The 20,873-nt window shown below is 42.7% G+C and overlaps 1 protein-coding gene across 2 annotated transcripts in view; it reads right to left on the bottom strand.

Moving 5' to 3' along the window:
* FNDC1 (fibronectin type III domain containing 1) overlaps window positions 1–20,873 on the bottom strand; it is a 104,856-nt gene that overhangs the window by 70,934 nt on the left and 13,049 nt on the right. Inside the window, exons 2-4 of one of the 2 annotated variants that reach the window (XM_035297091.3) lie at window positions 3,710–3,904; window positions 1,263–1,349; window positions 772–840 (exon numbers count right to left, since the gene is read on the bottom strand). The exons of the other annotated variant lie outside the window; for it this stretch is intronic. Of the exons in view, the coding sequence (XP_035152982.3) occupies window positions 772–840; window positions 1,263–1,349; window positions 3,710–3,904 (351 nt within the window). The remainder of the gene's footprint in view (window positions 1–771; window positions 841–1,262; window positions 1,350–3,709; window positions 3,905–20,873) is intronic. 2 annotated transcript variants of the gene reach the window in all.

The raw sequence follows: 20,873 nt of genomic DNA, 5'->3' as shown, positions 1-20,873 counted from the left end.
CTGGTCTGAAAAGCAGATAAATGTCCTTGGTTTCATCATACTCACCTTCCTGTCAACAGTAACACCAGATTGACATATATAAACACATAACACATGAAAATAAAACATAGCTCTTCACCATAGTGCCTTTGAGATACTATTACTCAACCGTACTCTGAAATAGCTGCATTCATTTACATTATTTTTTCACCATCAATTAAATATATTCAAGAAACACACAAGAAATGTCAACACTTTTCTCAGTAATTAAACAATATGACCAGACAACATCAACATCCAAATGAGAAAACAAACAGATACGCAAATATGGAGCAGAGATGGAAGGTAGGTCATCTAACATATCACAAAATATCCCAAGGTTGTAAGAAAAAAGCAAGACTTGAAGCAACATGTTAGCCCATAAAAGCCACTATTTTGTGGGGGCCCCATTCATGGATTCACAGGTAGAAGAGTTATAAATATCCTGATCTGGTCAGTACTGCCATCTCAACCACCATATTTGCCTGTGAAGAGGGCGACAATATCCCCAGATGTAGACGCAGACACCTCCCCACGCGAGAACATGAAAGAACGGTGAACGGTAAGCAACACTGGTTACAGTCTAGTTCATCGGATGCAGAACAGATAGACCAAGACTGTGTGGCGTGTGTTAGTTTAGCGATGGGAACTCGATGAAGGTTTGTGAGCACATGTGTGTGACGGAAGCACAACTCTCTCGCGAGACGTTGCTTCAGTGGAGACATGAATCTGACATGAAGGAGCAAGGAGTACCTGTGACGGTTTCATTAAATGGTCCTGGACCCTTAATGGGAAAACCATCAATCTTGATCCATTCACCTCCTAAATTAGGGAAATGCAACTTGACAGTTAGAAACGAGGACCATTGGGATTTCCACATTTCAGTGCATCCATAATATATAATTAAATGATCTTTTCAACAGTCTTCAAAAGAATCTGCTCAGCCCATATTAGTGACCCGCCTCCTCAGCTTTACGGACAATACATATTTTTGGTCTTTTACACATGGTTGATTTAAAACATCTGGAGGAAATGTTAATAATCTGCATTAAAACTATTTTAAAAGAGAGGATAAGTCTCTTCCACTTTTCAATCTGTCAGCTTGCTATACAAGTCTATAAAGTTCTTGTTAGGAAATTATTTAATAACTCTATATTTACTGGAAGAAGCAAGGGGAGCAGGAAGGGATGTCTCTCCCATTCTAAGTAACAACACTACAGCCTCTGATTCTAGGTAAGACTTACCAGGTGGGCTTTCAGCTCTGTAAACAGGACGGCTCACTCCACTGTGGTTTTCTGCAGTAAGCAGCACAAAGTACACTACCCCCGGCTCTGAAACATATGGTTCATATCAAGCCACCGATTCAGATCTCCAAGAATGACACAGTTTCACTCACTAACCATGAATAACCATCTTCCTTGTACCAGTTATAACCAAATACAAAACTCCAAATTAAGTGACAAGCATAATGATAGATGTCTCTTTTTAAAATTAAAATCACTAACATTCTTCTCATGCAACTAAAAACCACATGACCCAAAGAACATAAACTTTATTTTATACAAAGCACATGCTATGTGTAATAAACCTGGAGTCATAAACAGTCAACAAAAAGAGCTTTTGAGGGCTTTAATGTGAAATTCACGTAGGAAACAGGAACTCCCTGTCCACTAAATGGCTGTTTGAACATACACTGTCAGTCACTACTAATAATCTTTCCCCATTAGAGGCTCCAAATGAAAATCTCCAGAAAATAATATGAAATGTCAATGAAACTCATAAAATTCAGCATATGGGAAATCTTCACCGCAGTGCATAAAGCTTCACAAAATTTCCTCTTTTTCACAATAAATTGTTCCCCTTAATATGTCTTCAGGTTGTTTCTGACCATTCCAACAAAAAGCTAGAAAAATATATATTTCCTGGAGTCTTGGAAATGCTAATCTTGACATAACTGGGCTTCACTTCTTGACTTTCATCTAGGGGTCAAGGCCAAATAACAGAGGTCTCTTCGGCTGAGCTCCCAAAGGTGGTGAGATGGGAAAGGAAACCAAGACCCATGTTATGAGGGGAGTGCACCCTGAAAGTGCAGCTTTGCAAAGTAAGACTCTGTACGTGCTGGGTTTTCTGAAAATGAATCATTCTCTTGTGACAGGTAAGTGGGGTGCCAATTCCTTGAAGAGATGAAAGTTCGTGGGTATTTCAGGGGATGAGGTTTGGAGAGGTGAGAGTTAGTTCTGTCAAAGGTCATAATGACAATGACATTTCTCAAAGTAGGGAGCATTGCTGTAACAAAATTTCACTCAGTTCTCCAGCCAGAGGCCCAGGAACAGAAGCCTGGCTGATACCCTCTGGGACGTCTGCTGTGTTCAAGACTGGTGTGACTTCTGTCTCACTTGTGGCAGGGCCTGGTGGCATTTAGGGTTTGGCACAACAGGCCAGTCTAATTGGGAAATGCCCTGGGGTCAGGCAGAATGCAAATCATGCTTCACCAGACACTTTCTCTTTACTCTGAGCTGGTTTGTATTTCAAAGACATTTACTCCACATGTGTTTGATTCCCCTTCAGTTAACTCATCAGAAAGTTGTCTGGGAGATACAATTTGTTTTCTAGTGAGCTCTATGACTCTCTTTTCACATGTTTTTCTTCTCTGCAGCCATCATAATAACTCAAGGTTTGAGCAAGCAAATATGATCTGCTCATGCCTTTGATCTGATAGAATCTCCATTTAACCTCACAGCTGGACTTGGAGAGCCAGGGTGATGTGGAAGAGACTCAGGGAAATGGACATTTAGCTGAAGCCATGAGGAAGGGAATGTGTCTTCCTTCATCTCCCTTTCTGCTCTGTTACCCAGGGAGTGTGATGTCAAGTGCAGGAGGTGGAGAAGGAGTAAGTGTGGTCAGCTGTGGTCAGGGGAACAAAGCTGAGGGGCCCTCAGCTGATCATGATCCACTAAAGGATCAAAATGCTAAGGTGGTGCAAGGGGAGACCTGTTTCCTAAATGCCAACTTCTGTTCTTTCCTTATGATCCATCTTAACGTTGGGCCATGACATGGGGCATGAATCAATGGGGCTTTAGGTGACTGGAATCAAAAAGTAGAAGACAGAGGATTCAGAGGCAGCTCAAAGCCTAAGTCCAAAACCAACTACATCTGCACTTGAAAGACAAACTATATTGAGGCAAGATCTCAAATATTCCAAACCTTCAGAATCAAGTTAAAATCAAATTTATAAATAGGGCAAAGTGTTACATCTTTAACCAGACGTGGCTAGGCATAAGATATTCCACATTTAAAGGGACATACAGCTTGCCCAATCTCTCTTTATAAAATGGCATATAAGTTAGAAGTCCCTAGGTCAGCCCGCTTGTCTAGCAGTCTAGTTTCTATGAAGTAAAAAATAACCAATCTACTTTCCAAGAGCACATTCAGAAACTAAAAATCATCTGCTGCATCAGTTTGGAGACAGAAATACTTGAGTTCACATGCATGGATGGGGAAGCCCAAGTGCCCAATGCCAGCTGTCAATCAGCAGCCTCCCATGAGAGTCTCAGAACTCAGCTCTCTATTCCCAAAGAACTGCAAGGGACCTTGAGCCAAGCCATGGGTTGTCTCACAGTCATCCTGAGAATGCAGCTGAGAATGGTGCACAGTTAATTCTGACTGGGAACAAGATCAGAGTGTCACTTACCCACATCCTCAATAAGGAAGGAGTATGTCTCCGCATTCACCTTGATGTATTTAAGACTTTTCAGTGACTTCCCATAGGCAATGTTGTAATGCTCCACAGGTCTACTGGTAGCATCTTTGGGTGGGTCCCACGTGACTTTCAGGCCCATTTTAGTGGACAGCAGTTTCACGTGCCTTGGCTTCAGTGGGTGGTCAACTATGTAAACAGCGCAACTATCAACTCATGGCAATAACAGATTGGGAGAATGAATCTTTTTAATCTTCTTTGATATTGTCAGGAAAACAGTAAATGACGTTTAATCAGTATGATCCGAAAGACTTTAGGTACAGTCATGTATTTGCACATCATTACAGTACGGCAACAAAACAATATACCAAACCCACAAGGCTTCATGCATTTTGGATAACTGTGGGTGGTAAATTTAAACCAGAAAGGAAGCGAATCAAAATAAACTCTAGGCATTGTCTGGCTTGATTACGTTGTCTTGCTAGTGCAAGAATAACAAATTAATAATTTGCCATATTCTCTGGTAGTATTATATAGTAAACACGTTAGTATGTTGTGTGATACAGTTGGACAATCTTTCAAACACCTCTGAGAAAACAGCGTAAAACTGTCCTGATTAAGAAGAATATCTGTGGTATTCTAAGTGAGATAACAAAAGCATTCATTTCCACAAAGAAAACAAACCAAGATCATCAACAGCTTAAAGGTGCAGTAAAACTGCAGTTCTATCTGCATATATCTAATTTAATTGTTTCCATATTTTGTTCCAGAAGAAAAACAAGTTAGTACAAAGTACAACCACTTTTTCATCTTGAGTTATGAGGGTCCAAAGAAATTCACTTCATTTTCAAAATTACTAAAATGAAACATAACATTTTGTCCAACAAAATCTCTCGGCTCATGATGTAACTGATATTGTAATGCAATATAATATAAATGTATGCAAAATATTCAGGCGACAGTCAAACAAATCTGGGGCAAACCTGGAACTGAAACTGACTATTGAGTAAAGCAAGGCATGCTGCAGGAAAGAAGAAAGGAACCTAAAAACAAAACCAACAACCTTTAAACTTAGCAACATTAAGAAAAACACACCTGAAGTCTCAGAGAAAAAGAAAATAAGAGTGTTATGTGATGACACATGTGTGCGTTAGTATGTGATTTTAATATTGGGTGAAAATTCTGAACAGAATAAACATAGAGAATTCTAACACAAATCACTCTTTCCAAAATTGCCCATTGCCTCTGGAGTAAGAAGATTAGCGTGGGAAAGAACTCATTAGAGAAATGCAAGGGATGAAACAAGAGTATGAATTTGAGGATTTTGAAGCATTAGAGAAAGAATGTCTATTTTGGAGACAAACGCATGATATTAGGCTAGGGACACAGGCAAACATCTATGAAGCATTCCCTCCCAACTCTAGAGGTGAAGTTCCTGTAGACCTGTGAGGGAGAAATCACAGGTAAGTAGCCTCATGCTCTCCTGGAAATTTTGAGCTGGGAAAGACTATGAAGACACCAATCACTTTCTGGGCATTTAAAATTAGCAATCGTGGTTACTCTTCTCTAATTTTTATTTACCTTTCCTTACCAACAAGCGACTTCAGCAGGAATCTTTCCCAGGAATCCAACATCTCCCACTGACAAAAAAGTGTGTAGAAGCAAAATAAGATATTCGAATACTACAAATGGAAGCTCATGGTTGAGTGTTTCTCCCAAGAAAATGAATGAATGAATATACAAATCGCATTGTTCTTTACAGTTCAATTCCAAATATCCCTCAGTAAAAGTGAGATCTTGAACAGACATTCTAAAATGTGAGAACTGTGAAACCCAAATACTGTCACATTTTCTACCAGGCGCTTGTGATTCACTCAGTACACAGCTACTTAGGCCAGAACGTGATTTACTTTTATTACTGACATGTGAAAAGAGCAGTTTGTAAATCCGCTCATTGCTCTTCCCTGCAATACCTTCGTTTATCCTTGGACACAGTACAGAATAATTTCTAACTCACGTTGAAAATCCACACTTCAAATGGATGCATCAGCCCAGCGTAAGGAGAGCCATTCAAACCCATCAAAAAGCTCTGATAAGATAAGCAGGGTGAAGAAGGGAAGGGGGAAGTTACCTCTGCTTGCCACAATCTCATGCATACCATTTCATCTGCTCACTCCATCAGATGTCCAAGTGTGTCCACACACGACCGTCCGTTCTCCTGTCACCAAACACCAAATACCATCTAACTCTGTGTCTCAATAACTGCCTGGGCCAGCGTTTGCATGTTAAGAAAAGGGCCACATGATGCAGACTTAGCCTAAAACATGAAAATGGGAACCTGAAATGAATGGGAAATGGGCTCATGGAGAGTCTACCATGTGCTCACTGTTCTAAGCACCTGAACTTACACTACAAGAGGAACCCACAACACACACTCCCGGGAAATATTTTCTCCCTCTAGATTACAGATGAGGAAATCAAGGCCTGGAACAGAGAGGGTGAGTGAATTGCCCAGAGTCACACAGCTGTACCAGGGATGGAGCCAATCACAAACACAGCTTTATCCAACTCCAAAGCCCAGCTCTGCCAGAAGCTCATGGGCCCTCGGAATTGGTCTCTTATCAATGATCAATGACCATATCCACGGAAACATACAATCCTAAAAGAAACTGTAGGAGCTCCAGAGCTGTTTACCACTCCCACCACCCTCCACCCCACCTTCCCCCACCATCTTCCTCTCTTCGGGGCACTCTTCCTCCCTACTCACACAGTAACTTCACCTTGTGCTGCGTGTCCTCATCGTCCCCTCTCTCCGGAAGGAATGGAATAAGTGAGTGATGTTCACTCTCAGGGACATTTGCATTCTTATGACAAAACTTTAAACCACAGGAGTGACTTTCTAATAATGACTATTTAAGCCTTAAAGAGTTACCTCATGAAGGTTGTTTTTTTAACATAAAGGCCTTTTGGGGACCCTGAAACCAAACCTTACAGGCAACCTTATGGTCAATCTCCTTATAAAGATCGATCCTGAATTTAAGGTTCTCGAAATGCCTTAGGCCAAATATCATGAACTCTTCCTCCCACCCACCGCAACACACACTGGGCCAGTTAAACAAAACACTCAATCTGATGAGGACATATTTTCATTTCCTGGACTCCCATCGACTTTGATATTAAAATTGATTCATTGATGGTGCTTTATGCCTACCTTGTCCATGCCTAACTCAGAGAGACCTGGACAAAAAGATAAACAGGAGGCCCAGATAAAAAGCAATCCCGCCCGTCATTCCAGCCCTGCCTCTCACCCCCGGTGCCTCAGCTCTGAGTGAAGTCACTAAACCAGCGTCTAACTAAGGAACAATCATTTCAGCAAACGCAAATCAATGTGCATGAGCTCAGATTGACAGAAAACTTACTCTAGGGCTTAGAAACATGACAGTTTGTTCTATTCCTGATCATTGTTTTGAAGGTCTCATGAGTGCAATCCTTCAATGTGAAATAAAGGTATAAGGAATGTGAATGTGGTTTCAGGTTCTGTTGGTTGCATTCTGAGGTCTGGGTTGTGTAATCAGCACTCTGAGAGCACCAAGATGAAATATGACAAAGTGAGCCCTTATTTATTTTTAAGAATTCTTAGAAACTTGAAACAGACCATCCTCTCTGCTAGACAAATGAATCATAGAATCTTTGTAATCATATACAGTGTTCTCATCTAAGGAGGATATTGGATACATTCTTTAAAGCTATTTATCCCATGCACTGTGCCTCTAAAGAAAAAGGACAAACCCAAACATCAATTCAACAGGAACTATCTAGTCCAACAGGGGGAACACTGGGAGGTAACTTCACAGTCCCTGCATGACAGGTAGGGCCATGACAAACTGGTTTTTATCTTCACAGGATCCAAAACGAGGAAATGAGCTTAAGTTGCAGCCTAAGGGACTTGGGTTAAATAAAAAGAATTTCCTGTCTGTGTCCTTCCTCATTCAAGGCTGTGTTTCAGTGGAGACAGATGGTAAGATGCTCCAGACAGAAGAAGAAACCCAGTAAGAGCCTGCTGTGACTCCAAAAATTTCATAACACAGCAAAATCATTTCCAAAGTTCATACCAGTAAGCTTTATTCAGATTTGAGAATGTTTTGCTGGGGACTGAGTGGCCAAATAATATTCTGGTGGTCTTTCAGACACCCAGCAATTGCCAGGCTAGACACCTCTGCACCCTAGCTCCCATGGGGAATATGACCTCTACTGGTTTGCTGGAGAATGAAAAGTAAGGGCATGGTCAGCAACTAGATTTCTTACTTTGGTCTAGCACCAACTCCTGGTCTTATCCAAAAGAGCCCAGCGAGGCCAGTTTGGTTCAAGGGTCAAAGTATGGATCCATGACTGCTCTTAGATAGATGGCCTCCAAGATTCCAATGGCTCTGCAGTGTCTGTCCTTGAAGGGTCTTCGGCTTGCACAGACAGACCTCCAGAGATTTCCCCAGGGCTGCTGACACAGTGAGTCCAGAACTAAGCCTGAGTCCAGAGGTAGGTCCCTGGGCCAACCTGACCAACATCTGCAGGGTCTGTTCATCAGAGTGAACAGGGCACCATATCTCACCTGCCCCTTCCTCACCTCCTCACTCAGTGCTGCCCACACACTTGGTGTTCACCTAAATGTTTATGGGTTAAAGGAAAAGATGTCAGACCATCGAGATCAACCCAGGAGTCTCCAACGACCACACCTACAAGTTATGAAGACCATGAAATGCCTACAAGGACCATGAATCTCCAGCAAGTGACATCTATGGAAAGTATATGCTCCATCTAAGGCACAATTCAGTTCAGGTTCCTGCTGACAAAAAGAAATTCGGACAAAAAGTGTCCAGGCTTCACATTGTCAGACATTCTGAGATTTTTTCCTAAGAAGCTAAAAACTCTAATTTTTGTGTGAAAACTCCCAATTGTATATTAATTGGTGATTAACTCCATTAAAAAACACACACACTGTATAAGAACACACATACACACAAGCTGGCCAGACTCAGTCCATTGGCGGCCAGTTAGTGACCTCTACCTTGACCCCAGACCTCTACTTCGATCCTTTAGTTGCTGTTCTAGACAACATCCTCAGGTCCAATTTCAATTCAGAGACTCTGTGAATCTGGGTTCATGAGGAAAGTCTATAAATCAAGATGAAAGCTAAAGTCTGGAGAGAAACTAGAGTGATCCCAGCCCCTAAAGGCATCAGGTACAGATCTGTCCAAGAAATCACATCACAGCGCCAGATCTTCTTCCCTCCCTCGAGAGACTGCAAGGCTCTGAAAAAGCTGTCCTGGGCTCCAAGAAGTAGGGAGACACATCCCAGGAAACCTTCAGGGAGAGGAGTGTGGGATGCTACACAGGCTTCAACTATCAGCTAAACCGTTCCCTTCTGCATGTCTAATTCTGGCCTAACCATTCCAGACCAATATTCCCCTGCTGTCTATATGGTCCAACATGAGTTTCAAACTGAACATATTCAGAATGAAATTCAACATCCAATTATTCAAAGTCTTGGTTCAGACATCACCACCTGTCCAAGCACCTGAATTAGATGTTCAGAGTCATCCTTCGGTGTCCAGGCATATCCATGGTGGATGAAAATAAACATGCTTCCTCTTAAGGGAACTCTATCAAGCGCCATTTCTCAGAATTCAGAGAAGGAAGGTTCAGAGTCAGTTAATAAAGTGAATCAGTGGTAAAAGCGATGCCACAGTAACACAATTCATAGAGAAATTATGCTGAGAACACGGTGATATGAAATAGTAACTGAAACTTTCTGGATTAAAAGGGTTGCTTTTGCTCTTGGTTTTGTTTCCATTTTTTTTAATGACATACAGTTACTTCATTAAGTTCTCAAGGTAAAAGGAAAAAGATGAATGGATGGTAGATTTCAGAGCGGGGCAGGGGCAGTTATAAGAGCATGACATGGCTGGGCATTGTGGCTCATGTCTGATATCCCAGCACTTTGGGAGGCTGCAGCAGGTGGATCGCCTGAGCCCAGGAGTTTGAGACCAGTCTGGGGCAACATGATGAAACCCCATTTCTATAATAAAAAGAATTCACTGGGCATGGTGTCGTGCACCTGTAGTCCCAGCTAAGGGACTGAGGCGAGGCTGAGGTGGGAGCATTGCTTGAGCCTGGGAGGGCAGGATGCAATGAGCTATGATTTATCATTGAACTACCACACCCTAGGCTGAGACAGACAGGGTCTCACTCTGTCACCCTGTCAAAAAAAAAAAAAAGAGCACAATTAACCTAGGGAGAAACAAAGAAAAAAACATCTTCTATCAGGCACAAGTCCCTTGAATATGCTCCATTTTAACTCTGAAACTCACTGATTTTAGCCAAATGTGCCACAGCACTGAAAGTGCTGGCTCGGAGTCAGCATTCAGTAAATACTGGGTGAATAAATGAATACTTTAAGTTTGATTTACAGTCAACCTACCATTTAGAAACACCTTCAATAAATATTAGGTGAATGAACTAATACGTAAAGTTTGATTTACAGTCAGTCTACTATTTACAAACAAAACAGCAGCTGATAAACATGCTTACATTTTTAAATTCTGTGATTGCACTGAAACAGTGCTTACCACTCACATAATCATTGTAGATAAGAAGCCAAAATCCACAAATGAGGTAGAAAAATTTACTAATAAAATGTTGAATAGGCAACCAAATATTTTCTGAGACAATGGGTGATGGAACAGTTGCATGAAAAACAAATGCTATTTCTTCTTTGATTTTTCTACCGAGTATTTCCTGGAGAAAATTATTCAAGTAACTAAAAATCCATTTGGTTTGATATGAAAATCAAGTCTTCAAAAATAGATTTGCGTTCTCTTTGGATCTCATAACTTCTGGTCCCACTGTACTTACACAGCTCATTGATTCCTAGGACCCATCTCTTAAAGTGATATGGTTCAGTTCTGTGTCCCCACCCAAATCTCATGTTGAATTGTGATCCTGAGTACTGGAGGTGGGGCCTGGTGGGGGGTGATTAGATCATGGAGTGGTTTCTAATGGTTTAGCACCATCCCCCTAATGCTGTCTCATGACTGAGTCTCACAAGATCTGGTTATTTGAAAGTGTGTGGCACATCCCCTCCTTCACTCTCTCTCCCCTGCTCCACCACGGTAAAGATGTACTTGCTTCCCCTTCACTTTCCGCCAAGATTGTAAGTTTCCTGAGGCCTCCCACCCACGCTTGCTGTACAATCTGCAGAACTGTGAGTCAATTAAATCTCTTTTCTTCATAAGTTACCCAGTCTCAGGTAGTTCTTTATAGCAGTGTGAGAACGAACTGATACAAATAGCAAATGTAATACATTTGGGCAAGCAATAAAAGGGCCCATATATATGTAGTGTGCTGATCAATAACAAATTACATCTCAGTTTCATTTCCCCAGACTAAATGTATAGAGCAGCCGTTGCTGAATTTGAAGCATGACACACAAAAGGCCTCATGATGAACATTTGAGTTCAAAACAAAATTGAACAAACAGATAAGAGTCAGAAAGCAAAATATTGGGTTTATCGCTGACAAAGCTGAATCCAAGAGTATAGACTCTAACGTGTGGCCACCATTGTGCTTTCTACCTCCTCATCTCCCTGCTCCACTTCTGGACCATTGAAGAACTCAGAAGGAGCCTGCAGGGCAGACTGCTCAGCATGCAGCTTCCCAGGTGTGACAGAGAGCAACTGGCCTAGACCTCACCCCATGAACTCCAAATGGAGCGTTCCCATAGGAAGGAAGGCCTGAGAGGAGACACGCATGCCTGTGGCTTCTAATCCATTCACGCCACCAGGTAAAGAAAGAAGGCGGACCAGGCAGTACTCCTCCCAGTAGACCTCGGCTGCACCATGGGGTGTGGGACGGGGACAGGCCAGATACGTACGTCCTCTATTGTGCTCCTCAACACCAGAGCTCCTCTCCTTAGAGAGGGGAATGGAAGCTCCCTGAACATCCCCAGCTGGTTGTCCCTGACCCCACTGGGTGTGACAGTCAACCTGTGGTCAGACTGTGGCTGCCCCTCAGAGTGAGGATGAGGACAACTTCACCCCACCTTCAGGAGATGCCCTGGATTCATCAGTGACCTGCCATGTATCTTCCTGGGATTAAATATGGGAATACCACCCCTATGAGGACCCCAGAAGGCTGTGGAATGAGTGAACTCATTCTTTAGCCAACTCCAAAGTCAAGCTGACCTCCAGGCTAAAAATTTACTCTGCCCTGTCCTATTCCAATGCTAAATTTTGCCCAGTTCATGCAATAGTCCAAAAGAGCCCAGCATAGACCCAAGAAAGACATGACATGACGGCATGGCCATCTGCTCATAACACAATACAAGCAATACAAAAACACCCAGATTTTCACAGAAATCCCTCCCATCACAAAAACCCCAGGGGAAATTTAAAGTCCAAAAGTAGTACCTTCTTTGTCTTACATCTTAAAACCGAAAGAAATTAAAGTCCACATAGCTTTTCTCCTTTACATCTTATAGTATTCAGCCTCAGTCAAAAAAGATTCTTTCCAATGCCCGAGAGGGGTGAGAGTTCCCTCAGCAACTGTGGCCCCTGCCATCTTTCACTGAAATTGGTGCCATTTCTTCAGGATTCCCTAAAGCAAGAATAAGTGAATCCAAAGCCTCTCACTTGCCTAAATTCTTAGAGTCCACCACAAAATCTCTATAAGGAAGCCAATCCATACTGTATCATGGAAAGAATACACATTATTTCTGTCTATCCAGTAAAGCTCCCCTAATTCTTCTGGTAATGGACCTGTGACCCCAAATTGCCCAGGGAACTTCCCAGGAATTGTCTTAACTGGAGCTGGACAGGAGATGTGGGCTGTGCTTTCTGCTCACGAGGCTGTGGAGGAAGAATCCTGGTGTCGCAGGTGACCAGCTCTTGCCGTCACATGGAGAAGAGACCAGAGGTGAGGATAGAGTTGCAATGATGCTTACAGCCATCGTTCTAGGCATCCCAAAGGCCAGCTGGACCCCTGCCCTTCCCCCGGTGATGCTCCAAGAACCAATGAATTCTGGAATTTAAATGAACTCAAGTTGGATTTTTGCCATCTGTAGTCAGACCCTGATGGGCTAGAACATTATTATTATTATTATTATTATCATTATTATACTTTAAGCTCTGGGATACATGTGCAAAACGTGAAAGTTTGTTACATAGGTGTACATGTGCCATAGTGGTCATTATGAATCAAGATCTTCTATGAAGGTAAACATTGCCTGGGTGCAGCAGCTAACACCTATAATCCCAGCACTTGAGGAGGATGAGGTGGGTGAATCACCTGAGGTCAGAGTTCAAGACCAGCCTGGCCAACATAGTGAAACCCCATTTCTACTAAAAATACAAAAATTAGCCAGGCAGGTGTAATGGTGGGCGCCTGCAATCCCAGCTATTCAGGAGGCTGAATCAGAAGAATCGCTTGAACCTGGGAGGCAGAGGTTGCAGTGAGCTAAGATTTCGCCACTGCACTCCAGCTTGGTGGACAGAATGAGATTACACTTAAAAAAAAAAGTAACGTTTTTGAAGCTACCCCTGTAGCCAGTGTATTTGGACGCACCCAAAGAAATTGAGGCAGATCCACCTGGTATGACCGTCATTCCTAGCAGAGCATTCATGGCAGCCCACCCAGCCTGTAGCAAATGCCGAGGAGCCGGTGAGGACAGCCTAAGTTACAAATAAACCCCCAAAGGAATGTTAAGGGCTTTGGAAATACACTGGTCCCGTAAAACCCCAAAAATGCTGAAATTATTTCTTAAGTATACCAAAGATTGCTCTTCAAAGCAACAAACCCTTCATGCTTACGTAAGTCTCCCTACTTCATCTTTTTTGGAAATTCAAGTTTTACTTTCCATTGGAAACCACCAAATACTTCCCAGACTCTGAAATGAAGAAAACACAGATCTCAGTGTAACCACACATCTTGGGCCAAAAAGTCAATAGATAATAAGCCAGAAAAGGTTAGGATGTACTGCCATAGCAGTATAGCTTAGAGGTAGGAATCAATGTAATACATGACATAGAGACTACGATTCAGAGGAAAAATGGAAAAATCCAGCTGTTTTCATATGATACCAGACAGCACAGAAATATTCAGAAATTCAGAAACATCAGATGGTTGACAACACATGGACAAAACCCTAGAATCACTGAAATGACTAACCAAATTTTTAATATTTTTTCAAATCAATATTGGAATTATATATATTTCAAAATAACCTGAAAGTCCAGGTTGTTTTGTGGCTGTGTGGTGAAAAATTAATACTAAGAGAATTTGCATTTGTTGGATTGGATCTTCCCTGAGGAAGCTGCTGTTGGGTAGACACAGTCTGCGTATGAAAATAACCACCTGCATCCCCTTCTGACATTTCTCAATATGCATGGGGTTCAATAAAAGTATTTTCCATGGTTGGCATTGGTTCTTTAAGGATAACTGTACAAAAAATAAAATCAAACCCTAGCTCTTCAGAGTCTGAAGTTACTACAAAACACACAAGGGAACTGAAAGAGCTTCACAAACCAAACCTCTGATGCCACACAGTGCTGTGTCAGGTCAGAGAGGAGCATCAATGCAAGCAGGTGTCCCAGGTCCCATGGAAGATGCGGACAGCCCTGGAAGCAGACTGTGCCCTACGGACTTCATCCCTGGTTCACATTCCTCACTGCCTGGTTAATTTCACCATGAAACTCTAACTTACTGGAGTCTACTCCAGGCCCAAAAGCATCCTTTTGTGTTCACCTGTGGAGGGTGGACACAGATGGAGGGAGGAGCCCTGCCCTAGGCTGCAGGTCCCCATCACTGGCTGCAGCCAACACTCACTCCTGAGCAGAGGAGCCAGCTGCACCCTGGCCTCATCACTGCAGCCACCCCAGCCCCAGCTAAATTCCCCATGGTTGTCACTGGCCATTCTTTCAGCATTTTGATAACAGCAAAGCATCATTTTATTCAGACTAAAGGGCCAAATTTTCATGCATGCATGCCAATGTGCTTATAAGGGTACACTGGATAATCACTGAATACGGTTGTGAATCACATTTTTTCTTCATCATCTCAAAGAAGCCAAATGGTGAAGCCACCCAAATCTCCAAAGAAAAGCCACTGGCCAATCTTTAAATGGCATTTGTCAGATCCATTTCTACCCCCTCCAGACTGTCAGCACCACCACCACCTGCACCCTTTTCTGTGCAATTGCTTTCCACCTCTGGTGAGTTTCAAGTGGCCACGTGTCAGGGTGATCCTCACATCCAGGCTTCAGTAGACTGCATCCTGCACCAGAGACCGGTGTGTCTCTGGGCTCTGCCTGGGGACTGCAGGGGGTTGCCAGACATGCTGCCTCACAGGAAAGAGCTTTCAGGGTGCCTGGGCAGCCCACATTTGCCATTAGGGATCTAAGGCTTCCAACCTCCAGCCAAGGTTGCCTGCACCATTGCACAATGCGGGCAAAGTAAGCCTTTCATTCAGAAGCACTCTCATTACCTCAAGGGTTAATGGCTCCTCATGGACAAAGTTTGCCTAGAATGTGCTTGATTCTAGGTTGTTTATTTGCATCTCAGGAGAAGTTGAAGCGACGAGAAAGAATATTCATTAATTTGGGAGGCCGAGGCGGGTGGATCACGAGAGATCGAGACCATCCTGGTCAACATGGTGAAACCCTATCTCTACTAAAAATACAAAAAAATTAGCTGGGCATGGTCTGGTATGCCAAGTAGTTTTGGTATGCAATGGCGCGTGCCTGTAATCCCAGCTACTCAGGAGGCTGAGGCAGGAGAATTGCCCGAACCCAGGAGGCGGAGGTTGCAATGAGCCGAGATCACACCATTGCACTCCAGCCTGGGCAACAAGAGCGAAAATCTGTCTCAAAAAAAAAGAATATTCATTAATATAGTTTATCTTTCCTTATTCCCTTTCATTATCTTCCTACTTTACTTCCTTCTTCCCCACCACCCACCAACTTGGAAAAGATCTACAAAGCAGAAAAATACAAAAATGGGCTAATAAAATGAAGCATGAAGAAACTCTGTTTCAAAATAACCTTCAAGTAGGAAAACTAAAATCAAACTCTCAAGCCAATAGAAACTGACTGTAATTTTCCCAGAGGACGTTCTTAAAATAAATCTCCTTTATCCCTCAAGATGTTTCTGAGACATTTTAAGCTAAATTTTTATTAGTCCCATTCAAGTCTAGTTTCTCAACTCATATATTAACAGTCTAGCAGCTTGCCTTAAATTCAAAAACCACCATCGTAGACACTACGGATTGGCCACCCAAAAGCTATTCCCAGCTTCTTTCTCCCTTGCCTTCTACTACAGAGGCTGGAATACCAAACATTGTCATGACTTTTCAGCTTCCCTTGCAGCTAAACTGGCCACATGATCAACTCTAGCTAATGACATAGAGAAGTCAGTCTTGCCATTTCTAAGAAAGCATTTTAAAGAAGTTAGGTTTGGCTGTTATGGGCTTGTGGCCCTTTGTACCTTTCTCCTTTTTTTCCCTCTGGGATGTCAAGATGATACCCAGAGATGCAGCTGCCAGTTTAAAAGATGGAGTGACAATCTTGAGAATGACGACAGTAAAGTGGAAAATGGAGCAAGGCTGTGTCCATAACCATGTTAAACCATGAGACGGTTCTGGTCTCCCTGCTCCCAAGTTTTCTGATGAATGAGATGAACAATTCTCTTGTTTAGCCACTGTTGTTCAGATACCATGTTGTTAGCCACCCAATCCACCGCCACCTAACATCACGTCTGGATTTGTAAAATCAAATCATCTTTTGGATTTTTAAATGAGAGCTGCTTTGGTTTAATTTTCATTGCTTTCTGTTTGTTATTCTTAAGGGATCCCCTCTGGGAATTTAATTTTGACAATTTCAATGCTTATTTGACACTATGCCATTGACTTGAGTAATTACATCTGCTCAGAAAGCGACGCAGCCATAAATCAGACTGAACTTCACCATCAGATCTGGCTGAATCCAGTCATTAGCATTTGAGGTTTTAAAGTTGTTGGCCATTTTGTTTAGAAACCAGTGTAAGCAAAAACTACTGTTTCAGAGAAAAAACAAGATTCCGCCCACACTCCGTCTAAACCACCAGCTTTCCAGAATGGTTTAGGGAAATGGACCTGGAGGAATTCCATAGATATATTTATTTATAACAATCATAAAAGAAAACAGGCACTAAAGAGCAAATGCCTATACTTGGGAAGGACTCATGCCTTCCGTTGACAAGCACCAGGGATCCAACTAGAAGCCAGCACTTTCCAGGTTTTTGTGGAATTTTTTGTACATTCTTCAAATTCAATTTGTGACCAAGAAATAGTTTCTTAAAGAATGACCATTGTTTGCTAGTCCGGCTGGTCTCAGCCTACTCTAAACTGCTTGGCATACCAGACCAAAAACACTCCCTGAAAATGTATTCCTTTTCCCAAAATGTGAAAGTCATTGTCTAACTATGCTGAACACTTGGGCATTGCTGTATCCAAAATCACCACTCGTATTATTCAGAAAGCTCCCTGAAAAACAGCCTTAGAAGAGAAGACAAGCAAAGATTCTGAAGAGGTAGGTCTGAAACAGAATGAATGAGACGGACACAACCAGGAACCAATGACCACATATACCCAGGGACTACCCCACTTGCTAATGAGCCATTTTAAAAACACTTCAAACAATAATAATTCATTTAATGATTATGAATGGGCATAGGTAAATTATCAATAAAGAGGGAGAAATATATAGCAGGCCTAACAAACTAAGAGTTTAAGTTTTGGATCCTTTTGTGATATAGAAAAAATATTTAAGGAAATAAAGAAGAAAGGAAAGGAACATTTGCTTACCACCTACTTAGTGCCAGCCATTTCATTCATTGATGGAACAGATACTTACTGAGTGCCTGCTGTGTGTCAGATCCTAAGTGAGGAACTGGCAATACAGAAGTGATTTAAAATGAGCTCTGTATTATCATGACTATCCTCTCTTTGATCCCCATTTCAAACTTGTGCACTGCACTTTGGTATTCACAGTTTTATAAACGAGGAAACTGAGTCTCAGAGAGTTACGTGATTTGCCCAAGGGCACACAGCTAGTAAGTGCCAGCCAAGCTCAGACCCATCTGAAACTATAGACCATGCTCTTTCTACTATACTTTGTTCCCTCTCAGCTATAATTATAATTAAAGGCAATAAAAATAAACCTGGAGAGAAATCAGAACCAAAGATATAAAACTGAAAGCCAATGGCAGCAGCTGAATTCATGGGGATACATGAGCTCCTGTCCTGAATGAGATCTCGTGCATGTCAAGATTCCATGCTGCCAAATCTCCACCTCTTGCTCCTCAACTTACTCTATGTTCAGCAACAGTGAGCATCTCCTCCTGGAAACACCTGACCATTAGACTAGCTTCCAGGACACCACACTCCCTGGTTCTCTCCCACATCGTTGGCTACTCCCTCTTGGTCTCCTTTGCCAGCTCCTCCTCCTCTGCCAGAACACCAAATGGTAGAGCCCTGCAGAGCCCAGCTCTGGCTTTCCCTCTTCTCTACTGCACTCCTGCCTCCTCCTCTACTCATGTAGCACACCTGCTGCTATGACTGCAAAGACCATCCATATATGGAAGACTCCTGAATCCCCAACTCCAGCCCTGGCTTCTCCTGTGACCTCCAGTGTGCCCAACTGTCTACTCAACATTTCCACCCAAAGAACACAGAGGTCTGAGGGATGACAGTTTAAATCTGAAATTTTAGTGGTAGAAGAACCAGAAAAAGTTGCATCACGGAAGCAAGAGAGATTTTCAGGAAGAAGGGAATGTCCATCAATGTCAAGTCAAGGCTGAAAAGAGCCCATTTTTGTCCTCTTGAAGGAGAGTTCCCACCACCATTCAAGGCCCCCAAACAAAGCAAATATGCCACTGAAGTTTCTCTCTACAAATATCAAACTCAGTCAATTTTCTATGAATGGAGCTAATCCTACCTACCTCATAGATTGATGCAAGAGTAAAATATGAAAGAAAATCATAAAACCCTCAACACATGCGAGATAATATCAACATGAGGAATAAATGCCACAGAACACCTGATACCACCAATCACAATGCAATACAAAATGACCCAGCCTGATTCCCAGCCCCTCACCTGAAATCACCAATCACAACCCAATACAAAATGACCCAGCCTGATTCCCAGCACCTCACCTGATATCACCAATCACAACCCAATACAAAATGACCCAGCCTGATTCCCAGCACCTCACCTGAAATCACCAATCACAACCCAATACAAAATGACCCAGCCTGATTCCCAGCACCTCATCTGATACCACCAATCACAACCCAATACAAAATGACCCAGCCTGATTCCAGGCACCCCATCTGATACCACCAATCACAACCCAATACAAAATGACCCAGCCTGATTCCCAGCACCTCACCTGATACCACCAATCACAACCCAATACAAAATGACCCAGCCTGATTCCAGGCACCTCACCTGATACCACCAATCACAACCCAATACAAAATGACCCAGCCTGATTCCCAGCACCTCACCTGATATCACCAATCACAACCCAATACAAAATGACCCAGCCTGATTCCCAGCACCTCACCTGATATCACCAATCACAACCCAATACAAAATGACCCAGCCTGATTCCCAGCACCTCACCTGATACCACCAATCACAATGCAATACAAAATGACCCAGCCTGATTCCCAGCCCCTCACCTGAAATCACCAATCACAACCCAATACAAAATGACCCAGCCTGATTCCCAGCTCCTCACCTGATATCACCAATCACAACCCAATACAAAATGACCCAGCCTGATTCCCAGCACCTCATCTGATACCACCAATCACAACCCAATACAAAATGACCCAGCCTGATTCCCAGCACCTCATCTGATACCACCAATTACAACCCAATACAAAATGACCCAGCCTGATTCCAGGCACCTCATCTGATACCACCAATCACAACCCAATACAAAATGACCCAGCCTGATTCCCAGCACCTCACCTGATACCACCAATCACAACCCAATACAAAATGACCCAGCCTGATTCCCAGCACCTCAGCTCTTGGCCAATTCTCCCTCTGCACAGAGCAGAGCTCTTGCTGGGTCCTCATTTCCTTCCATCTGGGAAAATATACTTTTAATTGGAATTTTAAAATCTTGACGGTTGAAAGGAAACTTAGATAATCTGATTCAACTTCTCCTCTTCCATCTGCCTATTGATTGTAAGTCCAAAATAGTTTTCAATGCTTTCCATGACTGGAAGACCCAGTCAAATTCCAATACATTTCCCTACCTTCAAAGATGAACATCTTTGAATATGCTATTCAATTGGATGATGTAGAGTTACTAAGCAAAGCACTCCCCTGGGAACATAAGTGAATTAATTTGGAGACATATAAGAAAGGCAATGGGTTTCGGTCTACTGAAGGAAGCACTACATTGGCACATGAAAGAGGGGGGGTATCAGACATTTGCTATCAGCTGAGTGCCACTAACAAGAAACATTATCAGGGCCCAGAGGAAAGGAAGTCCTTCCAAAGCTAGGATAATCAGAGAACAGAGTATGGCATTAACGGAACTCAAGGGGTGCTTTACTAGAAATTTCCCCCATGTGTGGGAGCCCTGGGCCACTGCTTTCTAGGGCTGGAATTCCAAGAAAACATGTAGTCAGTCCCTCTCTGTGGCTGTGAGCCAACCTATCCTCAACCCCTCAAAATGCTGAGAATTATTTCCTGTAATGAAACTACATTACATTCTCAGAGTGGCAGTGGACCCCACGGAACTCATCCCAAGGACCCCAAGTCAGATTCTGCATGCTTGGTAAGAAGGACACACAATCTGCTCAGATGATATCTAGTGTTTGTACCCTGAACCTTATCCTCCCCAGGTGCCAGCAAGGAAAGTGCAGTCACGATGCAGCTGCGAAAATCAGCCCAAAGCCTGACATCCTCTGGGTGTGGTCTGTTTGTATACGAGTAGTACATGTGTGGATTCTGAGAATTATTAGCCAAAACAAGATGCTTCAATTCTCCCAGTCTATCAGAAAGCAGTAGAAGAAAATTGTTGGGTGGGGTGGAAAATGGTATTAAAAAA

This window comes from Callithrix jacchus, chromosome 4 (genome assembly GCF_049354715.1).
Source record: "Callithrix jacchus isolate 240 chromosome 4, calJac240_pri, whole genome shotgun sequence".
Lineage (NCBI taxonomy): Eukaryota > Metazoa > Chordata > Mammalia > Primates > Cebidae > Callithrix > Callithrix jacchus.
The sequence above is the reverse complement of the archived record's forward strand: the minus strand, read 5'-3'. Positions and strand labels throughout refer to the sequence as shown.